Here is a 27331-nt window from a genome sequence, read left to right as displayed (position 1 = left end):
GATACACACTCCCTTGAGTTGTAGTGTTTACAATTTCACTAGAAGCCTAGAAGAAGGAAGCATTATTGTCGAGAAAAAGACTGTATGTTTCTTCCACCTTCAGTTTTACTATTCTGAAACCTTCCTTCTTAATGCACCAGAATTCTTTTTGTAAAATATCAAGTTGTTCTTGTTGCCCCCTTGACATACCACAAAAAATCCTAAATGTCCACCTCCTGAATCAAGCCTTCCACAACAACTCCAGTCCTATCTAACTTGTGTCTTCCCTGAACTACTGTTATAAACATACAATGCAAGGTCACTTGCGTCTGTAATTATTCTATGTCGCATATTTTATTATTTCCCTAATCAGCTTCAAAGTTTCTAAACACTTGAAAAAGCTAAAAATCTTTTCTTGCTACCCAAATTTCTTGTGAAGATAGGATGTAAATTTCACTGTAAAATGACAGCATTTTCAACACATAATCAAAGGCTAAAAAAGAATTGTAACCTTTTAAAATAATTAACAAACTTTGCCGCGAGGTTTCCTTCTCCATGGAATAATATTACCTGGTTTGTTTCTTTACTTGGATGATCAAAAATATAGACTAAAATATATCCCTCCAGATAGACTGATAAATTGACTTCATGAAAAATCTCCAATTGCCTAGTCAAATGTCAGTGACCTATACTGGAAATACTAGAAATAAAATAATTCCAATGAGTTTCCTCGACAGTAAAGTTGGGGTAGGTTAAATATAACAGTTACTCCTGATCTTTTCCATATCATGGGGCACGTGGAAAACAATAGCACTTTAATGGCACACTGGGGTGAGCAGAAGAGGCTGCTCTGCAGGGGTTGGGTACCCTGCCATCTGCTTATTCTCTATAAGTAAACTAACATTACAGGGACACCTGCATCTTAATCAGGACTCAAGGTTTAGAAAGTCATGGAGGATGAGACTACATCTTCATATTTATCTGACGTAATTTTCAAAATGATAATACCAACAAAACTAAAACATACTACAGCCAAATTCTTACCCTCTCTTCATTTTTAGTTTTAACCTTGACAGTGCCCAAGGTCACAAAACCAGTTCTCCATACACAGTCAAGGGTGTAAATGTCCCTGTATATACAATGACGGGAGTATTTTTTCAGTGATTTTGCCCTTCCTTCATCACTTTCCTTATAAGGAAAAGGAAAAAGGAACACATTGATCATCTCATGTGTATGGAGCTCAAATGTGTGTTCTAATGATTTGTGGGGGTTAATAACCTGATAGAATCTCCAGCATGGTGAGCCCTACAAAAGTAAACTCTTAACCAGAGTTAAGGCTGATTTAATGATAAACAGATAAACTATTTTAGGTGCTGTCATTAGAAAATAAGTATGCTACATTTGGGGGTTTGCAGGCAAACCATTTTTGTCAGACACTTCCTCAGCTATCATCAAGTGAATGAACACACTTTCCTATTTCAGTAATTTAAGCATCAGCATTTTCTCTCTAAGCTAAAATAAGCCACCTAAACATAGGATAAGAGCAGATACCAAAATTACAAGGGCCTGTGTTTGCCTGGAATTAAGATATCATCGCCTACTCTCACAAGGTTCCCTTCCTGCTGCCAGGCACCATGCGCCAGAGAATTAAATAGCAGAAGAAGACATTATTTATAGATCTATATGGAGGTGAAATATTTCAAATAGCCTTTAGGAGCTAGCTAAGTATGCCTAATTGGGGCATGGGAGACAAGGAAGGGATCTAACTTTGAGCACTTGCCAGTTCCGTCTGAAAAATGTGAGAACGGCCAGCTTTGCTACAGGCACTCATTTACTTACTTCCAGAAGTCAATTAAAGGAGCAGAAATGGAAGCTGCAGGTGGGATAAATTAATTGTCTTGCCGGGTTATTGGTAATGCCTAAAGTGCTTTGTAAACGAAAAGTACTCCATAAATATGTCATTATAAGCACCTTTATCATTGGGAATAGTAAGATTAATAATGCTAAAGTGAATTAAGGAAGCAGAATTAGATTGTATTATAGTTTTCACACAAAAACACACCAAATTAGTAAGTGTTACATGGTAGAACTACACAATAAAATTCCGTCAGAGAGGCAAACAGCATCAGGTTACTGTAGTTCAAAGGACACACAGTTATAGATTGTCAAGTACCTCTCCTGCTTTCAGTGTTTTCCTTTGCTGTAAATGAATCAAAACTCAGTACTCACATATGTGATCATGTTCCCCACACGTTTTTGCTTTGACTGTTTTTAAAAAATGCAGGTCCCGACATAGCTTTCATTAAGTTATTTTTGAGAGTTATGTTAGAATTCCTATATATTTTTCTTGACTTCTATAAACATCAAGCGAGAACATAATAATAGCTAATACCTGTTGAGTCCTGTGTCCTTGTTCATTTCCATACATTCAGTCATTTATGCTTTATAGCAACCTTGTATGGCAGGTACCATTATTGTCTTACTTTAGAGATTGAAAAAACTGAGGCTTCAGAAGCATGAAATAACTTGGCCAGTGATTTGATCCCAGGTCAGTGTAGCAGCAGAGTGGATGCACTGCCATGAGGAATGACTGCTTTTCTCTGTAGATGTGTCCTGAACTACCCAATAGAGAACATTCAGTGATGGGAAACAAACAATATTGCATAAACATGGTCTCTTGTATTCTCTTCTCCCCCATACCCACCTCTGCCACTATCTCTGCCTTCACCTTGACCTCCTTTCAACTCTTCTCTTTATTTTCTTTGCCAGGCAAATACGCCATGCGAGACCTAGTCCACAGGCTTCCAGGAGGGAACAACAGCAACAACACGGCAAGCAAGGCCATGTCGGATGACACAGTGACAGCCGTCTGCTGCACGCTGCACGAAGTGATAACCAAGAACATGGAGAATGCCAAGGCCTTACGGGATGCCGGTGGCATCGAGAAGTTGGTCGGCATCTCCAAAAGCAAAGGAGATAAGTAAGTTACCTGGTGACGCCATATCTCTGTCCTGGTAAAATTGGTTCTGAACGTGCCTTTCAACTCTGATTACGGGTAGTACTATGACTGTCACTGGAAAGCATTTGTCTCTGAGAATCAAGGGAAGGAAAATGGAACATGGTTTCCAGTCTTCTCTCTTACTGTTGGTAAAATGGACTTGATGATCCAGCACACCCTTGTGCTCCTTCCACATGGCAGCAGCACGAGTTCAACCTGGATACGTAAAGGCATTTTGTTGTTGTTCCTCTGTGGTGAGAAGTCAGTGTGTTGATGATGTTTCTACATCCTTCTGCTCTGTGCCTCTTCAGCTCTGCAACCAAGTCAGGTCCACCTTACCAACATCACAGTAGCCACCAAGTCATAGCAAGTCACTGTGCAGGATGGGGGAGGAGACAGGGCATGATGGAGTCAGAGAACTCAGTTCTAATCCAGTACCCTCCCTTACAAGCTATGAGTTGTGGGGCAAATATTTAATTTAACAAGTCACTATGCCTATACTTTCCAGTCTAAACCTAAGGGAGAGGCTGTCACAATATGCTAGCTGGAAGAGGTGTTAATCAAATCTTAAAGAATGAGTGGAAATTTCCCAGGCAGTGCCGATAGTGGTGAGAAAGGACGGCCTTCGTGCAGATAGAACAAAAAGAGATGAGACTTGGTGTCAAAGCAACTGCACCTCCTTGAATAAGAATGCCTCCCAGTTTTTAAGAACCAACAGTATCTTACTATATACGGCCAGAGAATAGATTCACAAGCCAGCGCATCGGTGTATCAGCAAGGTGTCAATTTCACAGAAACCTTCACTAACCTTAATTAAATTTTGCCCCTTGGAAGTCCCTCGATGTAATTAAATAAGATTAAAAGGGTAAACATTTTGTTATCAAGAGTCTGTTTCTTGACTTTTCATTCCCTGCCAAGCCACCCTCACCCCCATGCTTTTACCTGTAAATGTTAAGTCATTTTTCTTTTGTTAGTAAACACTTGAGGGACGCACTTTGAGACTTTCTGGAAATTCTGTCTCATTATTTCACTTAATTCAGGATAGTACCAATGTGTTATAGAAGATTCAGAGTTCCTGTTTAAGCACCCACAGACCTCCAAATAGGCTCGCTCAATCAACAATTTTGCATTTGGATTTGAATATTTTCTCATATCAAGTAGAAAAGCCCCACTGGACTCATATAATAATTGCACAGTGGAGATTGTCGGCTCGAACTATATCTTATGATATTGTACTTTACAATTAAGTGCTATACTACGTAGGCAGGAAACCATATGATTTTCTTTTTTATTTAGCTTCAATAGACCTTTGGAATCTCTAACTGAAGCGCTTACCTGTTTTGAGCATTAAGAGCTTAATATGGTAATGCTTTTTTTTGAGCATACACACCTACACACATAATAAAACCATAGTCTGCAAAACAATCTGATATATTTTTGTCTATATTCATGAGACATTCAAAGATTAAAGTATTTCCTCTGAATTATACAGTTAGAGAGCTTTGAGGAGTGGTTTGGCATATATTAATTCTCTCCAACTGTATAAGCATTCCTACAGCAATAAGCATCACTAAATGGGCCTAAAGAGGAAAAAAAAAGGTTTTATTGAGACCTATGGTCAAAGAAAATTATTTGGTGAAACTAATTTAAAAATCACTTGAAGAAACCATCTATGAAATGATACATATCTATGCTGCTAAGATCCTGATAAGCCGGGTCCAGTCTTGATTATTGTTCATGGGAAGATTTTTTTCACTAAAGATGATCCCATAAATGCCCTTTAATTTCGCTGAAAATTTCCTTATAGAATAGGTGCTCATTCTATCTTGTTGTTCCTTTATCTCTTTTTCCAGTGCCAACAGTCTAGATGTACGAGTTTAATAAGAAGTGTTAAATTGGATTGAATCAAGCATCTTCCTGGTTACAGTTCTCCCGCTTAGTCAGTCTCATTCACTGTTTCATGTAGTTTATCTCTTTTTTAGTATATATACTGACTAATTTGGAGATCAAAACAAGGTTTTTATAACTACATTTATCCTCGTCTCCTACCTACACTTCAGTTTTATTATTGCTTTTCACTGCTCTTAAAACAAAATGAATTCAGAATTGCTCCAAATTTGAGCATGGAACTCACCATTTCTGACTCAATTCTATTATGATAGTAGGCATAGAGATTCCCATGGACTTCTAGACAAATTGTAAGGAAATAGAATTTCTTTATTGAAAATCAAATTTTTGGAACTGAGGATAATTTAATAATTAGGAACAGTAGGAATACAAATACTGAATAGCTTATTTATAAAATGATTGCTAATCTGCCCACCCTAAATTATTCCTTAAAAACTTATTTCTAGAAATAAGTTCAGTTCAAACCTGATTTTTGTTTGTGATAGTACGGGAAAACACAGATGGAAGAAACGTGCCTTGCTATGATGCTCTATTTTTATGTATTTATACATGTTCTTTATATATATATACAAGCTTAAATATGCAGTGATGTTAATGAGTCAGACTGGCGAGTTGCCAGTCACAGTCTATCAGAACTGCACAACTCACAGTGTCTGGTGGACACAACCAAGGGGGCTGGTGTTCTGTGATCTGGCCGCTGGCACAGCTGTGTTGACAGCCACAATGAACTGCACCAACTGAAGTCCTCACTACCCCTGATGTGACAGCTCTGCTGAAGATCAAACTCCAATTGTATAATTGTTATTAACTCTTATAGTAGTCTTGTACTCGCCATTTTGAAATCTTGATTATTTATTCTTTCCACATCATTTTAAACATCCATTATGGACATTCTATCATGTTCATCTGTCTCAAGAATACATTTGTGTTTTTTCCCCCCAATTTTAACAGTTACATGGGAAGTAGTGTTGAATGTGTCACTGTATTTTGTCATAAGACGGAAAAGCTATTAACAGTCTCAACTGTTACTGTCAGTAAAGAACTGTGTATTGTGGCTTGGGTTATAATCACTTGTCACATTAGAAACACTCAGTTGCCCAAGCCCTTCAATCCATACTTAGAAGAGTTTTTCAGGTAGAAATTTCTATGGCACCCGTCTAGTGAATGCATCAAAATTAAAGTCTAAAAAGAAAGCAAAGTTTCTTTGACCTTCACATGTTAGTATAACACTGTGATGTATTGGCATTTTAATTGAGAGGTTAAAACCTGCTGTTCATTACACATTCACAGTCTCTTTTGGTTTTGTAACTATGCAAAAGATAGAAACAAAAGACTACACTTTTGTTTCTACTCAGAGGCATTTTTGCATACTAATTATGTTTCAACTACACTATCATGACCTGAATATTAATATATGTTTTTCTAGAGTTGCTTGGCTATTGTCATGAACAAATATTTAGCTAAATGATAAAATACAACAAAACATCACATTTAATCTTTGTTCAGCATTGACTATATGAGAATTAAATGCAGCTTCATCTGGATTCATGAAAAGATCTAAAATTCTCTGTATTTAAGTCAAAGGAATTATAGGCATACCTTAGAGATATTGTAGGTTGGGTTCCACACTACTACAATAAACAAATATCTCAATAAAGCAAATCACACAAATTTTTGGTTTATGTTATAGAAATATCTTCTTTCCTTAAAAGTCATGAATTAACTTCTGCTAGCTTTAAACTTTTCTCCTGTAGCTTTTTTACCTCACCAAGCCTTCATAAAATTAAGAGAGTTGGCTGGGCATGGTGGATCACGCCTGTAATCCCAGCTCTTTGGGAGGCTGAGGTGGGTGGATCACGAGGTCAGGAGTTCAAGACCAGCCTGATCAACATGGTGAAACCCCATCTCTATTAAAAATACAAAAATTAGCTGGGCGTGGTAGCACGCACTGTAATCCCAGCTACTCGGGAGGCTGAGGAAGGAGAATCACTAGAACCCGGGAGGCAGAGATTGCAGTAAGCCAAGATCTCGCCACTGCACTCCAGCCTGGGCAACAGAGCAAGACTCAGTCTAAAAAAAAAAAAAAAAAAAAAAAAAATTAGGAGAGTTAGGGCCTTGCTGTGGATTAGATTTTAGCTAAAGGGAATGTTGTGGCTGATTTATCCAAACCACTCAAACTTTCTCCATATCAGCAATAAGCCTGTTTTATTTTCTTATTATTCATGTGTTCACTGGGATATTACTTTTAAATTTCTTCAAGAACGTTTCCTTTGCATTCATAACTTGGCTCACTTTTTGCCACAAGAGGCCCAGCTTTTGGCCCGTCTTGGGTTCTGGCATGCCTTCCTCACTAAGCTTAATCATCTCTTGCTTTTGATTTAAAGTGAGAGATGTGCAACCCTTTCTTTCATGTGAACACTTGGGAGCCATTGTAGGGTTATTAATTAGCCTAATTTCTACATTGTTTTGTCTCACGGAAGAGGGAGGCCAGAGGAGAGAGAGGAGGAAGGGCCAGTCTGTGGAACAGTCAGAAGGAACAACATTTATTGATTATGGTTGCTGTCTTAGGTGGGCGCAGTTCATGGTACTCCAAAACAATAATGGTAATAACATGAGGGACCGCTGATCACAGATCACCATGATAGATATAATAATAATGAAGAAGTTTGAAATACTACAAGAATTATAGCAATGTGACACAGCTGTCCCACTCACATGTTGCCTTTCCTGTCTTTCCTTCATCAGACACTCTCCAAAAGTGGTCAAGGCCGCATCTCAGGTCCTCAACAGCATGTGGCAGTACCGAGATCTGAGGAGTCTCTACAAAAAGGTAAGGCTGGCTTCACCTGGGCCCTGAGCCCAAACACTCAACGCAGGGCCCTGAGACGCGTCACAGACGTGGAGGGCACTTTCCCACAGCCTCAGTCATTGAAACACAACTGAAACGAGAATCAGTAAAGAAGCCAGAAAAGAGGTGATATGTCCCCTGAGTAGCTCCTAAGATCCGTGAAGTTTCTGGACTGGACAGACCCATGCTCGCAGGGTGTTACCCTAAATCATCTTACAGAAAAGGAAATAGGCTCATTTTCCTGAGCTTCAGTATTCTACACTAGACTACAAAGTAATGACAGAGGGATTTGGGAGAAAAAAAAAGCATCAACAAATGTTAACAAGTAATTTTGGAAAAAAAATATATGGAAAGATATATATATGGAAAGATATATATATATATAAAGAGAGATGCAGAGCACATCATTCAGGGAATCAAGAACCATTGCAGACTAGGAACATTGAATAGGAGACTTAACTGTCTGACCCATGTCACTCCGCCCCTGAGAACCTCGCGGTGTTACTGGCCAGAGGGAAGAAGACGGTGCTTCCGGTGACTAATGTGGATCACCACGATGCTCGGCATTTGTTCACTGCACTCTCACAAGGCAGGCAGGAATTCATATCACACACTTCCAAAGAGTCTTCACCCCCAACTGGCTCAAAAATGCCTTAAGAGAAAAAAGTCACATCTAGAAAGTTCCATTCAAGGCCTCATTTCCAAAATCTTCTCAATAAGGAATGCCAAACTTTACTCTTTTGTTTAGGAGGGGAGAATTTTTTTTTGACGTTTCCCAAAAGTTGTTGTTTTATTGTGACAAGCCCCACAAGCATGGGAGTTTAAATCCAAGTTAACAAATAGGGGTAGAAGGCCATGCACAGTGGCTCACACCTGTAATCCCAGCATTTTGGGAGGCTGAGGTGGGCAGATCACCTGAGGTCAGGAGTTTGAGACCAGCCTGGCCAACATGGTGAAACCCAGTCTCTACTAATAATACAAAAAAAAAAAAAGGCTGGGCGTGGTAGCAGTGCGTATAATCTCAGCTACTTAGGAGGCTGAGGCAGGAGAATTGCTTGAACCCAGGAGACAGAGGTTGAGGTGAGCTGAGATCGCACTACTGGACTGTCGCCTGGGCAATAGAGCGAGACTCCATCTCAAAAAAAAAAATATATAGAGGGTAGAGGACATCACCAATAAGCAGGGAGAATGGCATAGGCATTGGTCTCCATGCAGGGATTCAGGAAGCACAGACAGGACTGCAGAAGGATGCCTGGGCTTCCATCAGCAACTGCCCACAGCACCCACCTGCAGCCCCCTGGCCACTTGCAGGGAGTGGGAAAGCCAAGATCATTGCTGCCTCCATCCCCATCTACAGCCCCCATCCCCCAGGTCACCAGCCACTCACTGGCCAAGGACATGGGCCCACAGTAAGGGGCTTGCATCATAGGGAACGAGACCCATCTTCCCAGAGGGAAAATTTGTCTTTTTCTAAGCAATGGGGAAAAAAATAAATGTTTAATAGCTGTCTCTACTAAGTTAGAGTCTATTTCTAGATTTCCCCCAAGGCCTTTCTAACTTCCCTTAAGTATTCATTACTTTGCACTTTAAGTTTTATAAGGGGTACCCTATATATTTTTCTTCCAAAATTTTCCTGTTCCCTAAGAGGAAGTGTGTTTAAGTTGAAACAGAGTGCAAAATGAAGTGGAGGTTCTAGATCAATGAGAGTCATCCCTCAGTATACACAGGGGATTGGTTCCAGGACTGCCGCAGATAGCAAAATCCGTGAATATTCAAGGCCCTGCGGAAATTAGTCAGCCCTCCTTATACATGGGTTTTGCATCTCACAAATGCTGTACTTTTTATGGGCATTTGGTTGAAAAAAAATCTGCATATTAGTGGACCCATGCAGTGTAAACCCATATGGCTCAGGGGACAACTGTTAAGTCCTTCCCGAAGCATTTTATATAACAGGTTAGCATAAGCCATTTATCTACAGTGTTTTGGCTTCCATTCTATTTTGTTTGAAATTCCTATCCCAGCATCCTTAGTTAATTCCTTCTTGAATTCCTCCAGGAGACAAATGTAGTCTCGCCCAGGAAAGAGTCCTTCAGTTAAAGAGGCAGCCAGAAATAAGGAACATGGTATAAATTAGAAAGGAACTGGCCATTCTGAATCAGTGGCTCCAGAAGCTCAACGAAATATTGCTGCATGAAGTAAAACCCTCTTTCCTTTAGATCCTGAACGTTTCCTGTTTGCTGAAATATACCTTCTGATACTTCTGTGCATTGTAGGGAAGCAGCTTTTAGAGACTTTCCAGACTCTTTCTTGAATAGTCATATGAGTCTTCCATCTTAATGTTTTTCATTGTTGTTAGTAGAGTTCAAAAAGCATAATTGTCTGTCTGTTGCCATGAAAAAAAAAGGATGTGTTGACAGGAATTTCATGGAGCTAAAACTCAAGAGCTGAAGATGCTATAAAATATGTTTCATTTGAGGAGATTCAAGAAGGATGGGCTGAACAAATGAATGGTGATGTTTTAGTTGACCCATGATTTAAAAATGTTGAGAAAGAGCTGTTCTTAATAATTTCCAAATTATGCAGTTGTGAAATGAAAGGAAGATCTTTGTACCCAGTATCATAAGTGCCGCTAATAGCAAAGCTCAAAATTCAAAAAAGCTTTTCTTTTGAAAAGCTCCTTTGTGAGAAAACCAAATTCATTCATCTTTATGAATTGTTTTTAATCAGTGGTGAAATAGATTTCTATTTTGTTCTTCACTGACAATTTGCATATCATTGAAAAAAATGTCTGATCCATATCTTTTAATTATCCATGCTTCAAATCTATTTATTAAACATCTATTGTAGGCTTAGAAAAGGAAGAGTTCCAAAGGAAAACATAAGATATGGGAAGAAGGTACTAGGGGTAAAGATGAAATATGAAACTATAATTGGCAACTTCATTCAGTTCTGAATTACATACTACAGATTTTAAAGCGTGAATTAAGGGAAAGAAACTTGTAGACCAAGTCTTGAGAGGCATTTATGGAGTTTGCACAATTAGGAGGTAAGAGATAAGGACATTATGGATAAAAAGGAAAGTGTGAGGGGAGAGATGGAAATTGGATTGAGAGTTACATGTCCGTGGAACAGAATTCAGCACCATCTGTCATGCTCATTTTCTTATCATACCCAGGCACAGAGGCCAGGATGTCGTTTCATTAGCTCACCTACTTTATGTTACCTAGAGAGACACATTCTGATTCAAATCAGAATATTCTTCTAGCTGGGTGTATTGATTGATATAAAACTATGTTTGATTCATGCTGCATTTGGAACCAAAGCATATTTATATCATCGGAACCTTTGACTTTTGTGAAGCTTGGCCTTTTGCATTATTTTCCCCTAAAGAAACATCAACAGGTGTGGGAGAATGTGATCACTTGCAGGCTAAAGAATACATCACCCTTTTAAAGCCAGTCTTTAGAAAACCACAAAGAGAACTTCAATGTTCTGCGTCATTGCAGAGGATATTTTCTAAAGGAAAAGAGGATGTGCCATAGGAAGAGACTGGATGTCGGGATACAAGAGAAGCAGGAGATGGAAAGTTCTTGTCTTTTTTGAACCTTGGGACTTAAAAAGAAATGAAGTGACTGAAATAATGGGGTGCTTATGTTTGACTATGGTTGGGGAACTATCAGGATGGCTGGTTTTGAAGGACAGAAGATGGGTGAGGGGGAAGACATAGAATTAAAATATTGTAGAAATCATCATGTATAAATTCTTAGATGATACCTTAATAATCTGCACAACATCTCCAAGAAGTACTTGCATTGGTTGGGACACAGGCTAAGTGTCTAACAGAGAGACCCAAAACTATAGGAGCTGAGACTACACATGGATCCCTTTCCCTCTTATGGAGCCATACGTGCTCAGGCAGGTGGCCCAAGGCCAGCAGGTGACCCTGATACCTGTCGCATTGCTTTGCCTTGCAAAAGAAATGTCATTCCTGCCTGTGTAAGCAAAGCACCCTGGCTCTGCCCACTTCTCATTCCAGCCCATAGGGTGAGAGAGGGGAGAGGGGAAGGCAAGTGGCACAGAAGTTGCCAGTGTCGGGCTCACACCCCGGGGTGAGAACTCAGTCCCATCGCCACAGCCCCCTGCCAGGGAGGATGGGGACAGGGGCAGCATAACCGCTGCAAAAGGTTTGTGGCAGGAGAAGAAAGGCAGTACCGTTCCAAAAGTCGTTTTCTTCTCAAATGGCTTTAATGTCAGCTGTAATCACAACCTAATGAGGCATGTTATCCCATTTTGGGGTAACTGTGATCATCCAAAACTTCTTACTTGTATTAAGCAACAATCTCATTATTTGCAACTTCTGTACTCCAAAAGCTGTACTGGAAAAGTCTAATCTCTCTTCTCTGCAATAGCCTTCCTGGATTTGAAGCTAGCCATCTTTATCTACAAGGTCATTTCTTTTCTAGGTCTAAAATGTGTAGGAGAGGAATAGAAATATCCTCCCTCACCCATCGCTAGGTTCATGACTGAAGCCCCTATAATGAAAAGCAAATTATAGTAACAAGAGAGAAGGCATACAAAATTATCTGTATAATTAGATAATTACATGAGATAGTTACATGCCAATTAATTACATGAGAACCTCTATAAGGAAATAAAGGCCCAAAGAAACAGGTAAACTTGTGTATTTTTATGCTTAAGTCTGATGGAGAGTGGACACCCATGGAGAAGTCTGATTGGAGGACAAAGGGGTATGATCTAATGGTGATAAACGGGGGGATCTTCCAGATTCCTCTCTGTGCCCCTGTGAGTTCAGAGATAAGGATGTTCCTTTGCTCCAGTATAAGGAGGCACCTCTCGAATGAGGGTTTTATGACCTGCTTAAGGGAAGAAGCATGAGAGCAAGGTGAGAGAAACCTTTCTGCCTTTGTTGTTTTCCCAAATGCCAAGGTGCCATATTTGGGGTTAGCATGTCCTAAATCCCGTCACATGCTAAATTCTAATATGTCAGCCTTTCCACAGCCTTCACCATGCTATCCTTTTTTGCCAAATGCATGTAAGTTTGTTGGTGTCCCTTTGGTAATATAGCACCCCAAAATGAATGTATTCCTCCAAGCTTGTTTGAAGCAGAGGAGAATAGAACAGACTATGCTTTCCTGATGCGGGACACTCAACTTGTACTCATAAAACTGGAGATCACATTGGTGTCTGAAAGGCTCATCCTACAATTTGGTGAAATACAAAGAGTGGATGGCCAGGGGTTCATGGCACAGCCCTGCCACTTACCAGCAGCATGACCTTGGGCAGGTGACTTGAGACCCTCTGCCCATCAGTGTAAGAACTGACTTCGGGCAGTCCTCTGACCACTTCTGCTGAAGGTTGGAACACAAAGAGTAGCCCTCTGATTTACCAGGTTTCAGATGCGCTAGAGTTGCTTGGCAGCCAGTTATCTGTACCTGATGAGCAGCCATTCCTGATGCAGAGCCGCCAGAAAAGTAAACGACCTCTTAAAATGGTCTTTGGCTGTTCTTATACCTGGCAGCATGTTCTCTGGAGGCAGCGGGACAAACCCTCGGGTCTCTGGAGGTTTGGAAGCCTGGGTCGCCATGGTGCCTTCCTTCCACTTTGTGTATCCAAGTCCGTATCTTTCCTTGACCTTTGCATCAAAGAACCTTCATAGCCTTTCATGAAGACTGCAGCATCTCTCCCTCAATCCCACCCACCCCCTCCCTTGGTTTTCCCATCCATGACGGGAAAGCCATAATACTTGCCACAGTGGATTGCTGACGTCTCAAATAGAACAGAAGTCATCACAGTGCTTTGTAAAATGGAAAGTAACAATCCATGGGAGTTGCTGCCATTAGTTCTACAACATTTTTCCAAGCTGTTTGATTGGCAAGTGCCGTCTCTGCCATCCTGTCCACAGGCAGCTGAAGGTTTGGATCCGAGTATTTCATTTTGTCATCATCATCATCATCGCTATTCACCTCTGCCTACATTTTTACAGCCCCTTTCTCCCTGGTCTCTCTACTCTGTCTCCTCTAGTCCCTAGAGGCCTATCAAGTGTCTGCTTCCCACAGTCTTTCTCCTTTCTCCCACGCAGCTCTGCCTGCTGGCAATATTTCTATAGGAAACAGAGTCCCATGTCTACAACTGAGAGTGCTAGGTGCTGAAAGCTGGCGATCAGAATTGAGGGGTTGCTACCTCCATGCTTCCGTGCCCTTGCCTCTCCGTGCACTGCTTGCCTGGAAGACAAGCCAGGCCATTCAAACAGACCCTGTAAAGTTACTGTGGAAAGGGTCAGGGCAGTCCCTGTTGTTAAAGTGACAGATGATTTTTCCAATGTTCAGCTTATGGTCCTGAAGCTCATTTTGCTCTAAGAATCTCCAAGTGCTTCAGAGAGAACAGCATCCACTCAGTATCTCTCCGAGTGAATTAAAATCCATAGTTCAGGTAGGGCATGGTGGCTCACACCTGTTATCCCAGCACTTTGGGAGGCCGAGGTAGGTGGATCACTTGAGGTCAGGAGTTTGAGACCAGCCTGGCCAACATGGTAAAACCCCATCTGTACTAAAAATACAAAAATTACAGGCAGTGCACGCCTGTAATCCTAGCTACTTAGGAGGCAGAGGTAGGAGAATCGCTTGAACCCAGGAGGTGGAGGCTGCAGTGAGCAGAGATCACGCCACTGCACTCCAGCCTGGGTGACAGAGTGAGGCCCTGTCTCAAAAAATAAAGATAAACAATAAATAAAATCCATAGTTCCTAAGTGTATGGATCAAATCTCACAGGTAGATCAGATGTCAGACCCCAACCTCTTGTTGGCAAGCAGTGGGGTTAGAAACCTCCTAATATTGATGGCCTGGTGTTTTTATGGTTGTGCCACCCTCCACTCCACCCCACATACATTGTTGGTATCTTGCACAGTGAGCTCATGTCTTGAAAAATGCCACACTGCCTGTGCTTGAAACGGATAAGATCATATTTCTCTGAATAGAGATACTGTATCTGCTCTTGCCTTCGTGATGAGAGAAAGAAAATGTAAAACTAAACTTTCAGTATCCTTCCTTTTATTGTCAGAGAAGATAGACTCTCGGGTTGCACAGCAAGTGAAGAATGAGCTTTGATGGGAGTGGAGTCATGCCCTTCATGACCTGTCTCACACCAGGCTCTCTTTCCTTACCTCTCTTGGATCCATTTTATTAGCTCTTGCCGCCATTGCACTCACAAAACAAGAAATCAATAAGTAATTATAGATGGGTAAGAGAATGCCTGTAGATTTCCTCAAATGTCCAAACCAGAGTGGATGAAGGAGTGAATACAGCCTTTTGTCATCTTTCACAGCTTGCTTATGGGAGACTGATCACTCTACATAGATAAGCCAGTAGCCCATGGCCCTGCAAACAGAAGTGATGTTCTCATGTTTAATATCACTCCATTACCCTCATCTGCTGGACATTTGAAAAACAATACCATATTCCAGTGAGAATTAGAAAGATACTTTGAAATAATGTCGAGGAAAAACACAATATAGTCAAAATTCAAAATTTTGATGTTTAAGCTTTGCAGTATGAAGAGTGAGGAATACTGAAGGGCTTTAATATGTCTTCCAATATGTTGCCATTTTGAGAATTAATAGATTCTACTTTCTGGGTATCTAAGATAGGGATGAAAAAGTAGTAAATCCTCTATAGAAATAAATTAAACTACTAAATGTAGAGCTGTCATTTTATCAAGGAAATTGCTTAACGGGAATTTATTAATCTTTCTACTGTGCTGGAAAATTCTTCAACAACAGATTATTGGAAGAACATAAGGACTTTCGGCCAGATTTTAAAACAACCCAAGGCTAGTGTCCACAAGGTTTGCAATTGTAGCTCCTCAAGTTCTTTCTTTTCTAAATCACTTGATGTCAAGTTAGGGTAGAAAACAAAAAGTCTAAGGTTAAACTCAGCTACCATACTGTCTCCTCCATAAATCGGGACGTTTGCTTGTTGATGTTTGGTATTGACAAACAAGGTCTTTCTTTACGAAGTCTCCTGACCTCTCTGAGACAATTCTCAGACACTCATCATATGATATCTGTCCAAAAGCAAAGGCACAAATGGGAACAGAAGCAAAAATCAATTGTGCAAAAGTGGAAATCAATGCACATGGCAGTTGCTAAACAAGAAGTGACTAACTTACAGCTGTTGCTGGGATAAATCCCCAAGTCAGGGGAAATCCCATATAGCAGTACCCAAACTAAACACTTCCTCTGTAATTCCACCCTTTTACGAGGCTTCACTCATAACATTTTGAATCAAAACCTACAAAAATACCCCAGAGACAAAAGGCAGAATCAAAGGACCAGATCAGGAGCTAGTAAACTCAGTAAGTTTAATGTAAGTATACATCCATTCTTCTTACTTACTTTGGGGCAATTAACTCAAACTTACTCCCTCGTTTTCTGGTGGATCCAGTAGACTGGGTGATATCGCATCTATGAGAACTCAGTGTGCTTGAGAGACAGCGTGATCAGTTTCTTCTCTCTTCCCAGCTCCATCTCCTCTCCCTCCCCTTCTCATAAGCTGCGGCTTCCCCGTCTCAATGCCTCCCAACAAGGTTGAGCTAAGTGGGAAAGGAGACTCAAGAGGAGGAGAGCAGAACCTGACCATCTTGGTTATATCCTGGCTCGGGTACACTCTGCCCATGGGAGATGTCTCCTGGCTAGCTCCATCTCTCATGGGGGCAGTGGGGTGTGTTGCTCAGAAGTACCACCATGCAACCAAGGACCTCCCAACTGGGGATGCCTGACCTCTTCAGCCATCTCTCAGAATTCTCAGTCGGCCTCAGACTACACACAGGCCAGGAAAGACACCAATTTTGTGCCCCTGTAGCTTTTGTCGTTTTGGAAGTCTATTTAAGAAGAAGAGTACACTTTATGAATATAAAATTAGGTACAGACCCTGGAAGGGGCCCATGCAGTGGGTGGGCCTGAAAGTTCTTGGCTCCATGGTCAGTTCACCTCTGGCACTGAATCTCTCTATCACCCTGCTAATGCCACTGAAGACACTAGGCCCTGCCACTCCCAAACTTCAGGGAGCTCATGGTGAAACTCTACATAGTCCACTCTCTGGGCTTCTGGAGAGGGAGGGTGGGGAATCCCCAACCAACTGATTACTTCCAAGGAAGTTTTCACCACCAGCCACTTCCACCCTCAGCCTAATCTTATATAATCTGGAGTTGAGTCATATGCTAATACTGCAGAACCCTATTTTGTCCACCACTTTTGCAGCTCCAAGTGGAAGGTCTAACATTTCGAGAAAGTGGGGCAAGGGGACATCTATTATTCTTTGCCTTGCTTGAGACCTTAGCCAGAACAGAGACAATAAGGAAATTACATTAATATCCTGGCATAGTACCTTATCACCAGTATTTAATTATCTACAAGTTCTCTAGAGAATCTGTTTCCTTGCCTTTTCCAGCTTCTAAAGGCTGCCTGCATTCCTTGACTGGTGGCCTCCTCCTCCACCATCAGAGGCAGCAGTGCAGCATCTTCGAAATTTCTTTTTTTCCGTCGTCGTACTGCCTGCTCTGTGACTGCCCGAGTCTCTCGTATAAGAAACAACCCTTGAGATTACATCGGGCCTCCTGGGATATTCACAATGATCTCTCCCTTTCAAGGTCCTTAACTTCATCACATCTGCAAAGTCCCTTTGGCCAAAGGTTGCATATTCACTGCTTCTGGGAATTAGGATGGTTACATCTTCTATGGGGCAGACAGCATTATTCAGCCTCCCACTCCCTCTCACGTAAAAACCTGAGTGTAATGGTCAAAGTCTGATATAACTTCTGCCAGAACCAGGGGTTTGGCTCCTCCTAACTCCAGGCTCCCCACCTCTGGAGTGTTGCCCTCATCTGTATTATCCACATTGACTATCAGTCTGCCCACATTGCAAACAACTGGAATGGAAAAGAGCCGGGTAGGGCATGCGTTTTTCTTTTAGAGACATGCCTTTGTAAATACTTCCAGTTCTTAATCAAGTGGCCACCTACGTCTCCCTGTCTAGGGGCTTCACTGGAAAGCACAGTTTTTATTACAGGGTGCAAAAGTGAAGAAAAGGCTACGGAGATGTTCATTCCCTGGACGTCCATGCTATGTGTGCACCAGCACCTGTGCTCCTTTTGAGTATCTGTGCCCAGTTTTTATAAAAGCCACATTCTTGGGAGATCCCACAGTGCTGTCACTTCACTGGAAATACTTCTACAGTAATTACCAATTGGCTTTAACCTTGAAAACGGCCCCAAGTCCATGACTCCTTTGCCCTATGCAGGGAGGCCAGCTAGTTCGATGCAAAGAGAACTGTACATTTTCAGACTGTTTTGTAGTTGGAATAACGTAAGAATGTCAGCAACAACCAACGGAAGAAGTGAGGTCACAGAATGTGGAACTGCCTCAGATGCTTCTTGCTGTTGCCACGTGTCCTGTCATAACCCCATGCCCGTGACAGGCTGCCAGCAGTTCCTGAGGTTAAAGCTGGGTGAACTTACAGTTCCATGTACATGAGAGAGAGAACAGTTCCATGTTCATGGCGTCCTCACCGCCAGTGCTCCATTTAACTGGATGACATATTGACCACTGGTAAGATATGTAGCATAAAATAAAAGTATGCAGCAGTTGGGTTTTTCTCTATGCCAGTCAATGTGATAGTACCCCCATTTTCTTATTCTCCTTAATACCACGTGATTCCTCTTAGAGCAATCCTGTCAATCCTACAAGCAAATGGCCACTCCTAGTAACTTACATTCATTCGTTCATTCAGTGCATATTTACTGAGTACCTGCTAGATCCTCTGCTTCCTTCTAGGTTCTGGAAATTCCGAAGTGGATGCACCCATATTGGGTTAGCTTTCCCCAATTACATAGTGGCATGCATTTTAACAATGATTTCTTGATAGTTTCACTTTATGCTTATTTTCTCCTGATATTGTCCGTTTTCCTCCTTCCTGTTTCTTCATCCTCTCCCTCTGGTCATTCTTCCCCTAGAGATACATACGCTCTTCGTGCTTCTATCTTACGATGTTTGAAAAATGTCCTCTCCCCATCCTTTTCCATCTTCTGCCTTCTCACCTTCTGCTCTCCCATGGTCCAGTTTTCACAATGAGGTTTCCAGGAAGGTTGGAGTTCATTCATGGTGCCTTTCTCACTTTCTGTTGTACTCATCAACCCCTAGCAGTCAGTCCTCATGCCTCCATGGAAAGGGCTCCAAACTGCAGCGTCCGACGAGTCTCATTGCCTGTGTGACTTAGGGAGGGCTCCCCACTGTAACACGCAGACCGAAACATCTAATGATCCAACTACACGAAAGTTTATTTTCTTGCTCCTGTAATCATCCTGGACAGGTGTTCAAGTAGACAGGTCAGCTCTTCTCCATGTGGGCACTCGGGACCCAGACTACTCCTTCCATCTGTGGCTCTGGCACGACGTAAGGCCTGCAGCTATCCCTGGCAACACACATGACCACTGCCCCACCTCCGTTGGCTAGATCTCCATCGCATGGGTGTGAAAGGCTGCCACATGGCAGGAGAGGCTGGGACGTGTGGTCTAGATGGGTATCCAGGAAGAAAAGGCCATGGACTGGGGAGGCCCTGACACATCTTCCTCTGTTAAACAGCCTCCTCTCGGGCTGCTTTGTCACTACTCTTATTTTTCTCTACCTGGCAAGCTGCCCCTTCTCAGTCTTTTTTGCCAACACCCTGGTCCTGGTCTTCCCTGTGGCATCTTTGTTTGGGACCCTATATCTGCTAATGTAGATGATCTCATCTGCTCTCACATTTTGTTTTCTTTTGTTTTGTTTTTGTTTTTTTTTTTCACAGAACCTGTCTCATGAGAACCTCACAGCATATAGGCAAGATCCCTTCACAAAGCACTACCATCTTAAGACAATTGTTTTTTAATTATACTTTGAGTTCTGGGATACATGTGCAGAAAGTGCGGGTTTGTTACATAGGTATACACATGCCATGGTGGTTTGCTGCACCCTGCTCCCATGGTTTTTAAGTGCATTTGAAGACTAGTTGTATCCACATTTATTTCTCTATCTGGTCTTAACTATTGAACACTAAACCCATCCATACAACTACCCACATGACATCTGCACTTAGGTAGCTCATCAGCTCTAACTGTCCATACATCCAGTGCTTAGCTCTCAGTATATTCCCCAAATCTATTCTTCTTCTGTGGTTGCCCATCTCAGTAAATAGCACCTAACCCACCTTGTTGTTCTTTTCAGAAATCTGAGAGTTATCCAACTAATACTTCCTTCTTTCTTACCTCCACTCTATCTTTCGCAAACCCTGATGATATATTTCCCAAATATCTCCCATACCTAACTATATCTCCCATCCTTACTTCCATCATCATCTGTCCCTGGTCCTGGTACAATATTACTGCCTAATTGGTTTTCTGGAATCAGCGTTACCATCTTCAGTCTATTTTCCATTAAGCATTCAGAATATACTTTTAGAAATCCCGATCTGACCTGGCCTTTCGCCTGATTAAAACTCTTCAGTACCTTCCAGTTTCTCACAAAGTCCTGCTCACCTCCCTGCGCTGACTTGCCTCCACCCTGCCTGCGATCGCTTTGCCTCAGCCCACGCTGTTCTTGCTTCCCCTGGCTCTTCCTTTTCAGGCACAAAGCTGTTTCCACCTCAGAACCTTGGCATTGCCTGGACACAAGTCAGTTCCTCCCCTGGGAATGCCTCCTCTTCTTTCCCTCCAAGCCTGGTTATTGCTGCCCCAGTGTAACTATAACCCTTCCAGAAAACCTCCCTGACTTTCCCAGCTCTCTAAGGCTAATAGCAGTCCTTCCCAATAACCTGTACTTTTCCTTCATGGCTCTTACAACCTGGCTGTATGAAGCATGATGTGATCATGCTTTGAACACCTGTTTCTCCTTCATCTTCCCCTCAACAGCCATGCCAGTCTTTCTCTGTTCTTGCCCTGTGCCCAGCATGGTGCTAGCTATTTACTAATTTTTATTGAATAAAAGCTACCCCAGAGTGTAAGCCTAGCAGAGTAGCAGAGGGCATGTTCAATGACTCTGCTTCCATTCACATTGTCAGAAGCATTTTTTTTTTTTTTTTTTTTTTTTTTTTTTTTTTGAGAAGGAGTTTCGCTCTTGTTGCCCAGACTGGAGTGTAATGGCTTGATCTCAGCTTACTGCAACCTCTGCCTCCCTAGTTCAAACAATTCTCCTGCCTCAGCCTCCCGAGTAGCTGGGATTACAGGCATGTGCCACCATGCCCAGGTAATTTTGTATTTTTAGTAGAGACAGGGTTTCTCCATGTTGCTCAGGCTCATCTCGAACTCCTGATCTCAGGTGATCTGCCCACCTTGGCCTCTCAAAGTGCTAGAATTACAGGCGTTAGCCACTGCGCCCATCCTGTCAGAAGCATTTTGAAGTAGACTGGAATACAGGGAACCTGAAGTTGAGACCCAGGGTAAACATCAAATTTGTTCACCAGTGATAAGTATATATGTAAAATAGTTGACTATTCAAATGACATATTAGAAGCTAGACATTTGGATTCCTAAATCTGAAGACTGGACTGTTTAGTTTTATCCCGAACTTAACTTTGCAGTACTAATTGAAACACAGATTGTTAAAACTCATCCAAGTCAAATCTTTGTTTTAAGGCCTCAAAAGCAAAGCCAGGGAGGTAAGAGGACTGGTTTGGTCTTATTTCAATTTCCCAGGTGTTTTCATTTCTTTGTTTGTTTTGGTTTTTTGCATCCATTGGTCCCTATTAACTCCTAGCGGTTAACAGTGGTATACTTTCTTCTACTAAATCATATACATTTTTTCCAAGTTTTCAAATCTTCTTGGTTACACTGGTTCTTTAGAATTAGCCCAGTAGCAGTAAATTGAATTCCTAAAACAGATTTACACAGTATTTGCTTTTAAAAGATGGTGTTGCACAGATCCTTATGCTTATATGTACTGTACCTTTAAGTATCCAAATCAATTTAATTAAATTTCATTAGAAGCAACAGAGCTGAAACAAACTAATGAAAGCTACTGGTATGTCAGGTGGTATTTATTTGTACATTAAGCCGCAAATACTCCCTTTTGGCCCTTAAAATTTAGTTTAAATATTTAACTCTAATAGCTTTTGGAATTGTTGATGGAATTAGTTTTAATGAATCTTTAACAAACAGTTTACCTTAAAAATAGATGGAAGCTTGTTTTATTACAGCAGAGATGAGCAGAAGGTTTTGTAGTTAAGCAAAATCTGGCTTGGTCTTTAGTCACACAGACAGTGCATCAGAATATTCTGCCTCCCATTTATTGTATTTAATACCTTTTCTTGAAATAAGGATGTATATATATAAATACCACTAATTTGAAATATTTTTATTCTCTGCTTAATGTGATTACATTAATAGGTTTGTTCCACTCAAAAATGACTGGAAAACTGGTACAATTCTGAACAATCAAGCTTTTGATACGTGAGCATTAATATCTTAGCTGGTTACCTAAGGCAACGACTTCTGTTTTGACTTTCGTTTGAAAAGTAGGTCCCAGCGAAGTAGTCTTGCTTATGAATATAAGTACCAAGCCCTGAGTGTTACAGCTGATGCATGGGTGAGCTTGGGTTGCTAAAAGCCCAACAGATTTTTACCACACTTTCCTTTATATCTCAAGTCACTTAAAAAAAATTAGAATTGACAAGCTTTATGGGCTGTAGAGCCTCCAAAGACAGCTAAGGTGAAAGGCTTGTGTTTGTGACTTCGGTACCAAATAATCTGTACATGGCCACTGAGGAATCCTTGCTTAGAGGCCAAATAAATCTTGCTAGATTAAAAAAGTTCCAGAACTGTTTAAAAACCAAGGAGAAAAAGGCCATAAACGGGCCAACAGTATCCTAGTCATTATTTTGCATTCCAATTAATATCCCCAGTAGAAATAAACAAGCATTGTTCATTTTCAAAGTTAATTGTTTATTGAAGCTCCTGGGTCAGAGAAGTCTCTTATAAGAAAATAGTTGATGAATCTAACTTCTAAGGATAGAAGACAAAGTTTCCAAAACTCTCTTTGGAAACAAAATTATCAATAGAAACATCAACATTGACCATATCATCACAGCTGTGGCTATTCACTGGGTCACCCTCCATCCCATTGGGGTCAAGTTTCTAAAAGTTGTCTTCCAGGAGCAGGATCAGAGGCCACCATGCACGTAACTCAAAATTCCATTTTCTGCTAAATCTCATCTGTTGAAACACATTAATAAGGATTTGGTATTCAGCCTATTTTCTTTCCCCCGTAATCACCAAATCCACTCAACCTTCATTTTAGCAGCCCTTGAAATATTTACTGTCCCCTCCCACCTTCTCTCTAAACTCTATTACATGGAATGAGCCAACTTCTCTCTCTAATCCCCTTACCTCCACCTCCATCAAGGAGTATCCTTCTCCATCCTTTCTGTGATTCAGCAGAAGTAGGGTGCTCTCACCTGCTCAACTCACAATGGCAGGATGTCCCTTGATAGTCAGAGGGAGGTGGGAGCCTTGGAACACATGGGTCATTCTCATTCCATCACATCTAAATTTTCTCCACCCTCTTGTTGACATGCTCTGCATGCTTTCTGGAGCACCGACTGGTCATCACTGTTCCCTGCCCAGTAATATTCCCACAAGGTGACCCATCCAGAAACCAACCCCTTCAGTTTAGTAGGCACATTCTGGAAGCAGGTGTGGACTGCTGTACCCAGCCCTAAAAGAAATTGGGGCATAGCTAATGAGAAAGGTAATATACTCTCCCTTTTTATCCAGTTTCCTGATTCTCCTAAGGATCTGTGTTTGAGGGGAACTGAATGCATTTGCCATGAGCAAGTACATCTATCTTCTGAGTTCCATGGGACAAGAAGCACTGGAGGTGGAGGGACAAGCTGTGTGCTCCGACTGAGTCAGCACCCACCCAGGGGCCAGAGGTGGCAGAGATAATGATGCTTCAAAATTATTTTCCAGACTGGTTAAAGAGGAGGCAACTGTATATACCTCATGGTCAGTGGAGAGAAATTACCATTTAAACATGGTCAGTGGAGAGAAATTTCCATTTAAAATAGAGCAGGCAAGCCAAAAGCCACTTTTTTTGTGATTGTCGTTAGGTACTATTTTACCTAAGCTAACACTACCTTCAGCACAGTTGCAAGAATGTCATAAAAGACAGATCTACCAACAGCAGAAGATGATTCTGATGAAGTTACTCTGAGCTACGATTAAAAGAAAAAGGTTCTGAGGTTCTGATTGTATTTATTTGTTACAGAATAGAGTGTAAGAACTGTGGATGCTAGCTATAAAACATGTGAAATTGATTATCATTTCATTTTACAATAATTAATGCTGTCATCTTAAATCATTGCCTCCAGCTAGCATTTATTAGGCACCTCTTTGTTCCAGGTACTATGCTAGATACCAGGGCTTCAGAAAAAAATGAAGCACCCTTGCTACCTCACAGCTAGGGAGACAGACTGGATTGCAAAAGTCTATAGTGTGATGTAGAAGCATTTTATTAGTATAATGGAAAGAAAACTGGTTGCATTACTGAATGCTCCCCCCAAACCAGGGTGGCATAATTTATTTGGCATTAGTAACTGAATGAACATGCACTGCTTGCCTCCTGTTTGCCTCATACAGAACCAAGCAGAATAAGATTTAACAGGCAGAAAAAGACAAAGTGCCCTGCCACGTCGTAGAACTGCCTGATCAAAGGTGGGGATGTTTGAAATTGAGTCTCATAAGCAGTACATGCTGGGTGATCAGGTGTGATTGGGGTTCAGTGTGTGTGGCACCTCTCTGGCCTGAGATTTTGACCTGTTTTGTTGCCATAGTAAGTCAACCTTGGGAATGGAGACTGAAGGGTCTCCTGGGATTTGGCACTTTAAAAAATGTGCCCCAACTTGTCACTGATAACCTGTGCAAAGAAACCCCAAGCCAGTGGTTCACAGCCCTGGCTGTTCATTAGCATCCATTTGGGGGAGGAGTGGAGCTTTTGAAAATAAGGATACACAGGCCCTACCCAGAATAACCTAAAGAGAACCTCAGGGCTGGGGCCCAGTCATTACTATTTTTAAAACTCCCCAGGCTGATAAGTCACATCGCCCTTAATGTATAGAAAAGAAGCTGAGACAGAGCTTGCCAGTAATGGGAAGAGAAGGGCATACTCCTGACAGCTCTCTAATTCCACCTCTCTATCTGCAGAGACATCCAGGGTTAGCAAGTCAAGTAGTGAAAAGATATTCATGAGAACAGTTTTGAGCCTTGCCAGACAGTTCTAGCTCATCCCCTGCATACAAACCTAACAAACTCCTGTGCTCATCTGAACTGAATGTCATGCACTTTATTTATTGTTTGTTTGTTTACTTATTTATTTATTTATTTGAGGTGGAGTTTCACTCTTTTGCCCAGGCTGGAGTGCAGTGGCACGATCTCGGCTCACTGCAACTTCTGCCTTCCGGTTTCAAGTGATTCTCCTGCCTCAACATCTGGAGTAGCTGGTATTACAGGCGCCCGCCATGACGCCTGGCTAATTTTTGTGTTTTTAGTAGAGACAGGGTTTCACCCTGTTGGTCAGGCTGGTCTCGAACTGCTGACTTCGTGATCTGCCCGCCTTGGCTTCCCAAAGTGCTGGGATTACAGGCGTGAGCCACTGCGCTCGGTCACACAATTTCTAGAATAAGAAGCTATGGCTCGAGTGTGTGTTGTCCTAACCGCCTGTAGACCCGTCCAAATGAAAGCTACTTAGTCCCCTCATTCAAACTGTTAGTAGAAGTCTCTCTAGTAATACATTCTTCTTGGCGATGTTTACAAGATGTTCAAAAATATAAAATGGAAAGCGTTATAAATTCAGGGCACTCGAAATACATAAAAAGAAGACCTGTATCAACTAAACAGACTGACCACGTCCTAGAAATACCGTGAAGACCAATGGTAGTGGGACTGTGGGGATGAACATCGCCCGATTCTTGTGCACTCTGAACCATTGGAAATGCCCGTGTGGATGATTGTAGCTTTGGGGAATAATACAGTTTCATAAGAAACACATTGGAAACTTGAGCACAGAGGCTGAAAGTGGTGGAAGGACAGCAAAGGGTGTAAGATAAAGAAAATCAGATTGTTCCTGGTGGCAATTTAAAGTTCAGTGACTTTGAACTCGTCTTCTTTCTTGGATTTCTATCTCTATATACTTGGAACAATTTAACAACCCCCAGTTTTAAGTGTAATGTGTTAAAAATAAAAACCAATTTGAGGCACAGATATCATATCACATTTTTGACAGCTCAGCTGGGTCTTCAGCTGAAGGGCACAACTTCTGGGTCATTCTGTTGAAGGTGAACGACAGATAGTAAAAGAGTTCTTTGTCGTCAGTAGAAAGGATTCGTGGCCCTTTCCCAGTTACCGTGGCGATTCTTCACTCTCCCTGCTCCTTCCCTAAGCTTTCTTATCTAACCCCTATGAGTTGTTCAGGTGGCGCAAAGAAGAGCTAAGGTGAAATACCCAATACAACAATTCACAAAAGAAGTCTCTGGCCTACAATAAGTTAATATTTTAACAAGAAAAAACAGTCACTAAAGAGGCAAATATTGATTGAAAAGATACGTGCCCGAGTTGTATGTACTTATGTGAACCACCTCCAAGCCTTTCTGAGTGACAGTGGGAAGTAAATGAATAATAGATGGGTTGCTAACTGGCTAGATAACAAAAATGTATATGGTTAGTGGAATAGAAGGAATGTCAGCTTAGCAATAACTTTCCCAAAGAATCTCTATCTTCATTTCCCTTCTTATTTAAAAAGCAAAACATTATTTTAATTGAATGGCTAAAGATTTTATACAATAAAAGATGAGGAAGGCCATGAGATTTGTTCTCAAGTAGCTAATTATTCCTCATCACTGTGTTTGTAATGGGTGTTGATTGATATATACCATGGGCCAGCTGCGCCCTAGTCTCTAGCATCTAGTGTTCCATGAGTTTCCATGACATTTGGCAGCTGGTCCTCTATATCTGTGGGAAATTGGTTACAGGACTTCCCAAGGATACAAAAATTTATAGGTGCTCAAGTCCCTGTTGTATTAATAAAATGGTGCAGTATTTGCTTATAACCTTCGCACATTTTCCTGTAAACTTCAATCATTTCTAGATTACTTATAATATGTAATGTTAATACAATGTGCTATGTAAATAATTGTGAACTGTTTAGGGAAAGATGACAAGAAAAAACAACATGCACATGTTCAGTGCAGACCATATTTTTTGCAATATTTTCCACCCTAGGTTGGTGAAATGCATGGATGTGGAACCACAGATACAGAGGGCTAACTGGATGTGGCGTCGGAACTAACATTTTAAAAGTCCTTTCTGGGCATTGTTGAGCATAGCAGTGTTGAAGTTGTGTAGTTTCGTCACTGTAGCCTTCACTCTGCATCAATGAATGAGAGAGGTGAGATAGAGAAGGTCACCTCTTCTCACAGCACACAAATTTTGTGTTTGTCTCATTGCAATGTAGAAGGTATTCTGTTCCTCCTGGGGCTCCTGAGCTGTGGGTCAGGAAACAGCTC

The 27331-nt window shown here is 41.4% G+C and overlaps 1 protein-coding gene across 11 annotated transcripts in view; it reads left to right on the top strand.

Moving 5' to 3' along the window:
- CTNND2 (catenin delta 2) overlaps positions 1-27331 on the top strand; it is a 931128-nt gene that overhangs the window by 878328 nt on the left and 25469 nt on the right. For all 11 annotated transcript variants that reach the window (XM_065546099.2, XM_045394725.3, XM_045394719.3 and 8 more), the window contains 2 exons: positions 2749-2959; positions 7631-7715. In XM_065546099.2, the coding sequence (XP_065402171.1) occupies positions 2749-2959; positions 7631-7715 (296 nt within the window). The remainder of the gene's footprint in view (positions 1-2748; positions 2960-7630; positions 7716-27331) is intronic.

This window comes from Macaca fascicularis, chromosome 6, assembly GCF_037993035.2.
Source record: "Macaca fascicularis isolate 582-1 chromosome 6, T2T-MFA8v1.1".
Taxonomy (NCBI): Eukaryota; Metazoa; Chordata; class Mammalia; order Primates; family Cercopithecidae; genus Macaca; species Macaca fascicularis.
This window is presented reverse-complemented; position numbering and strand designations above follow the sequence as displayed.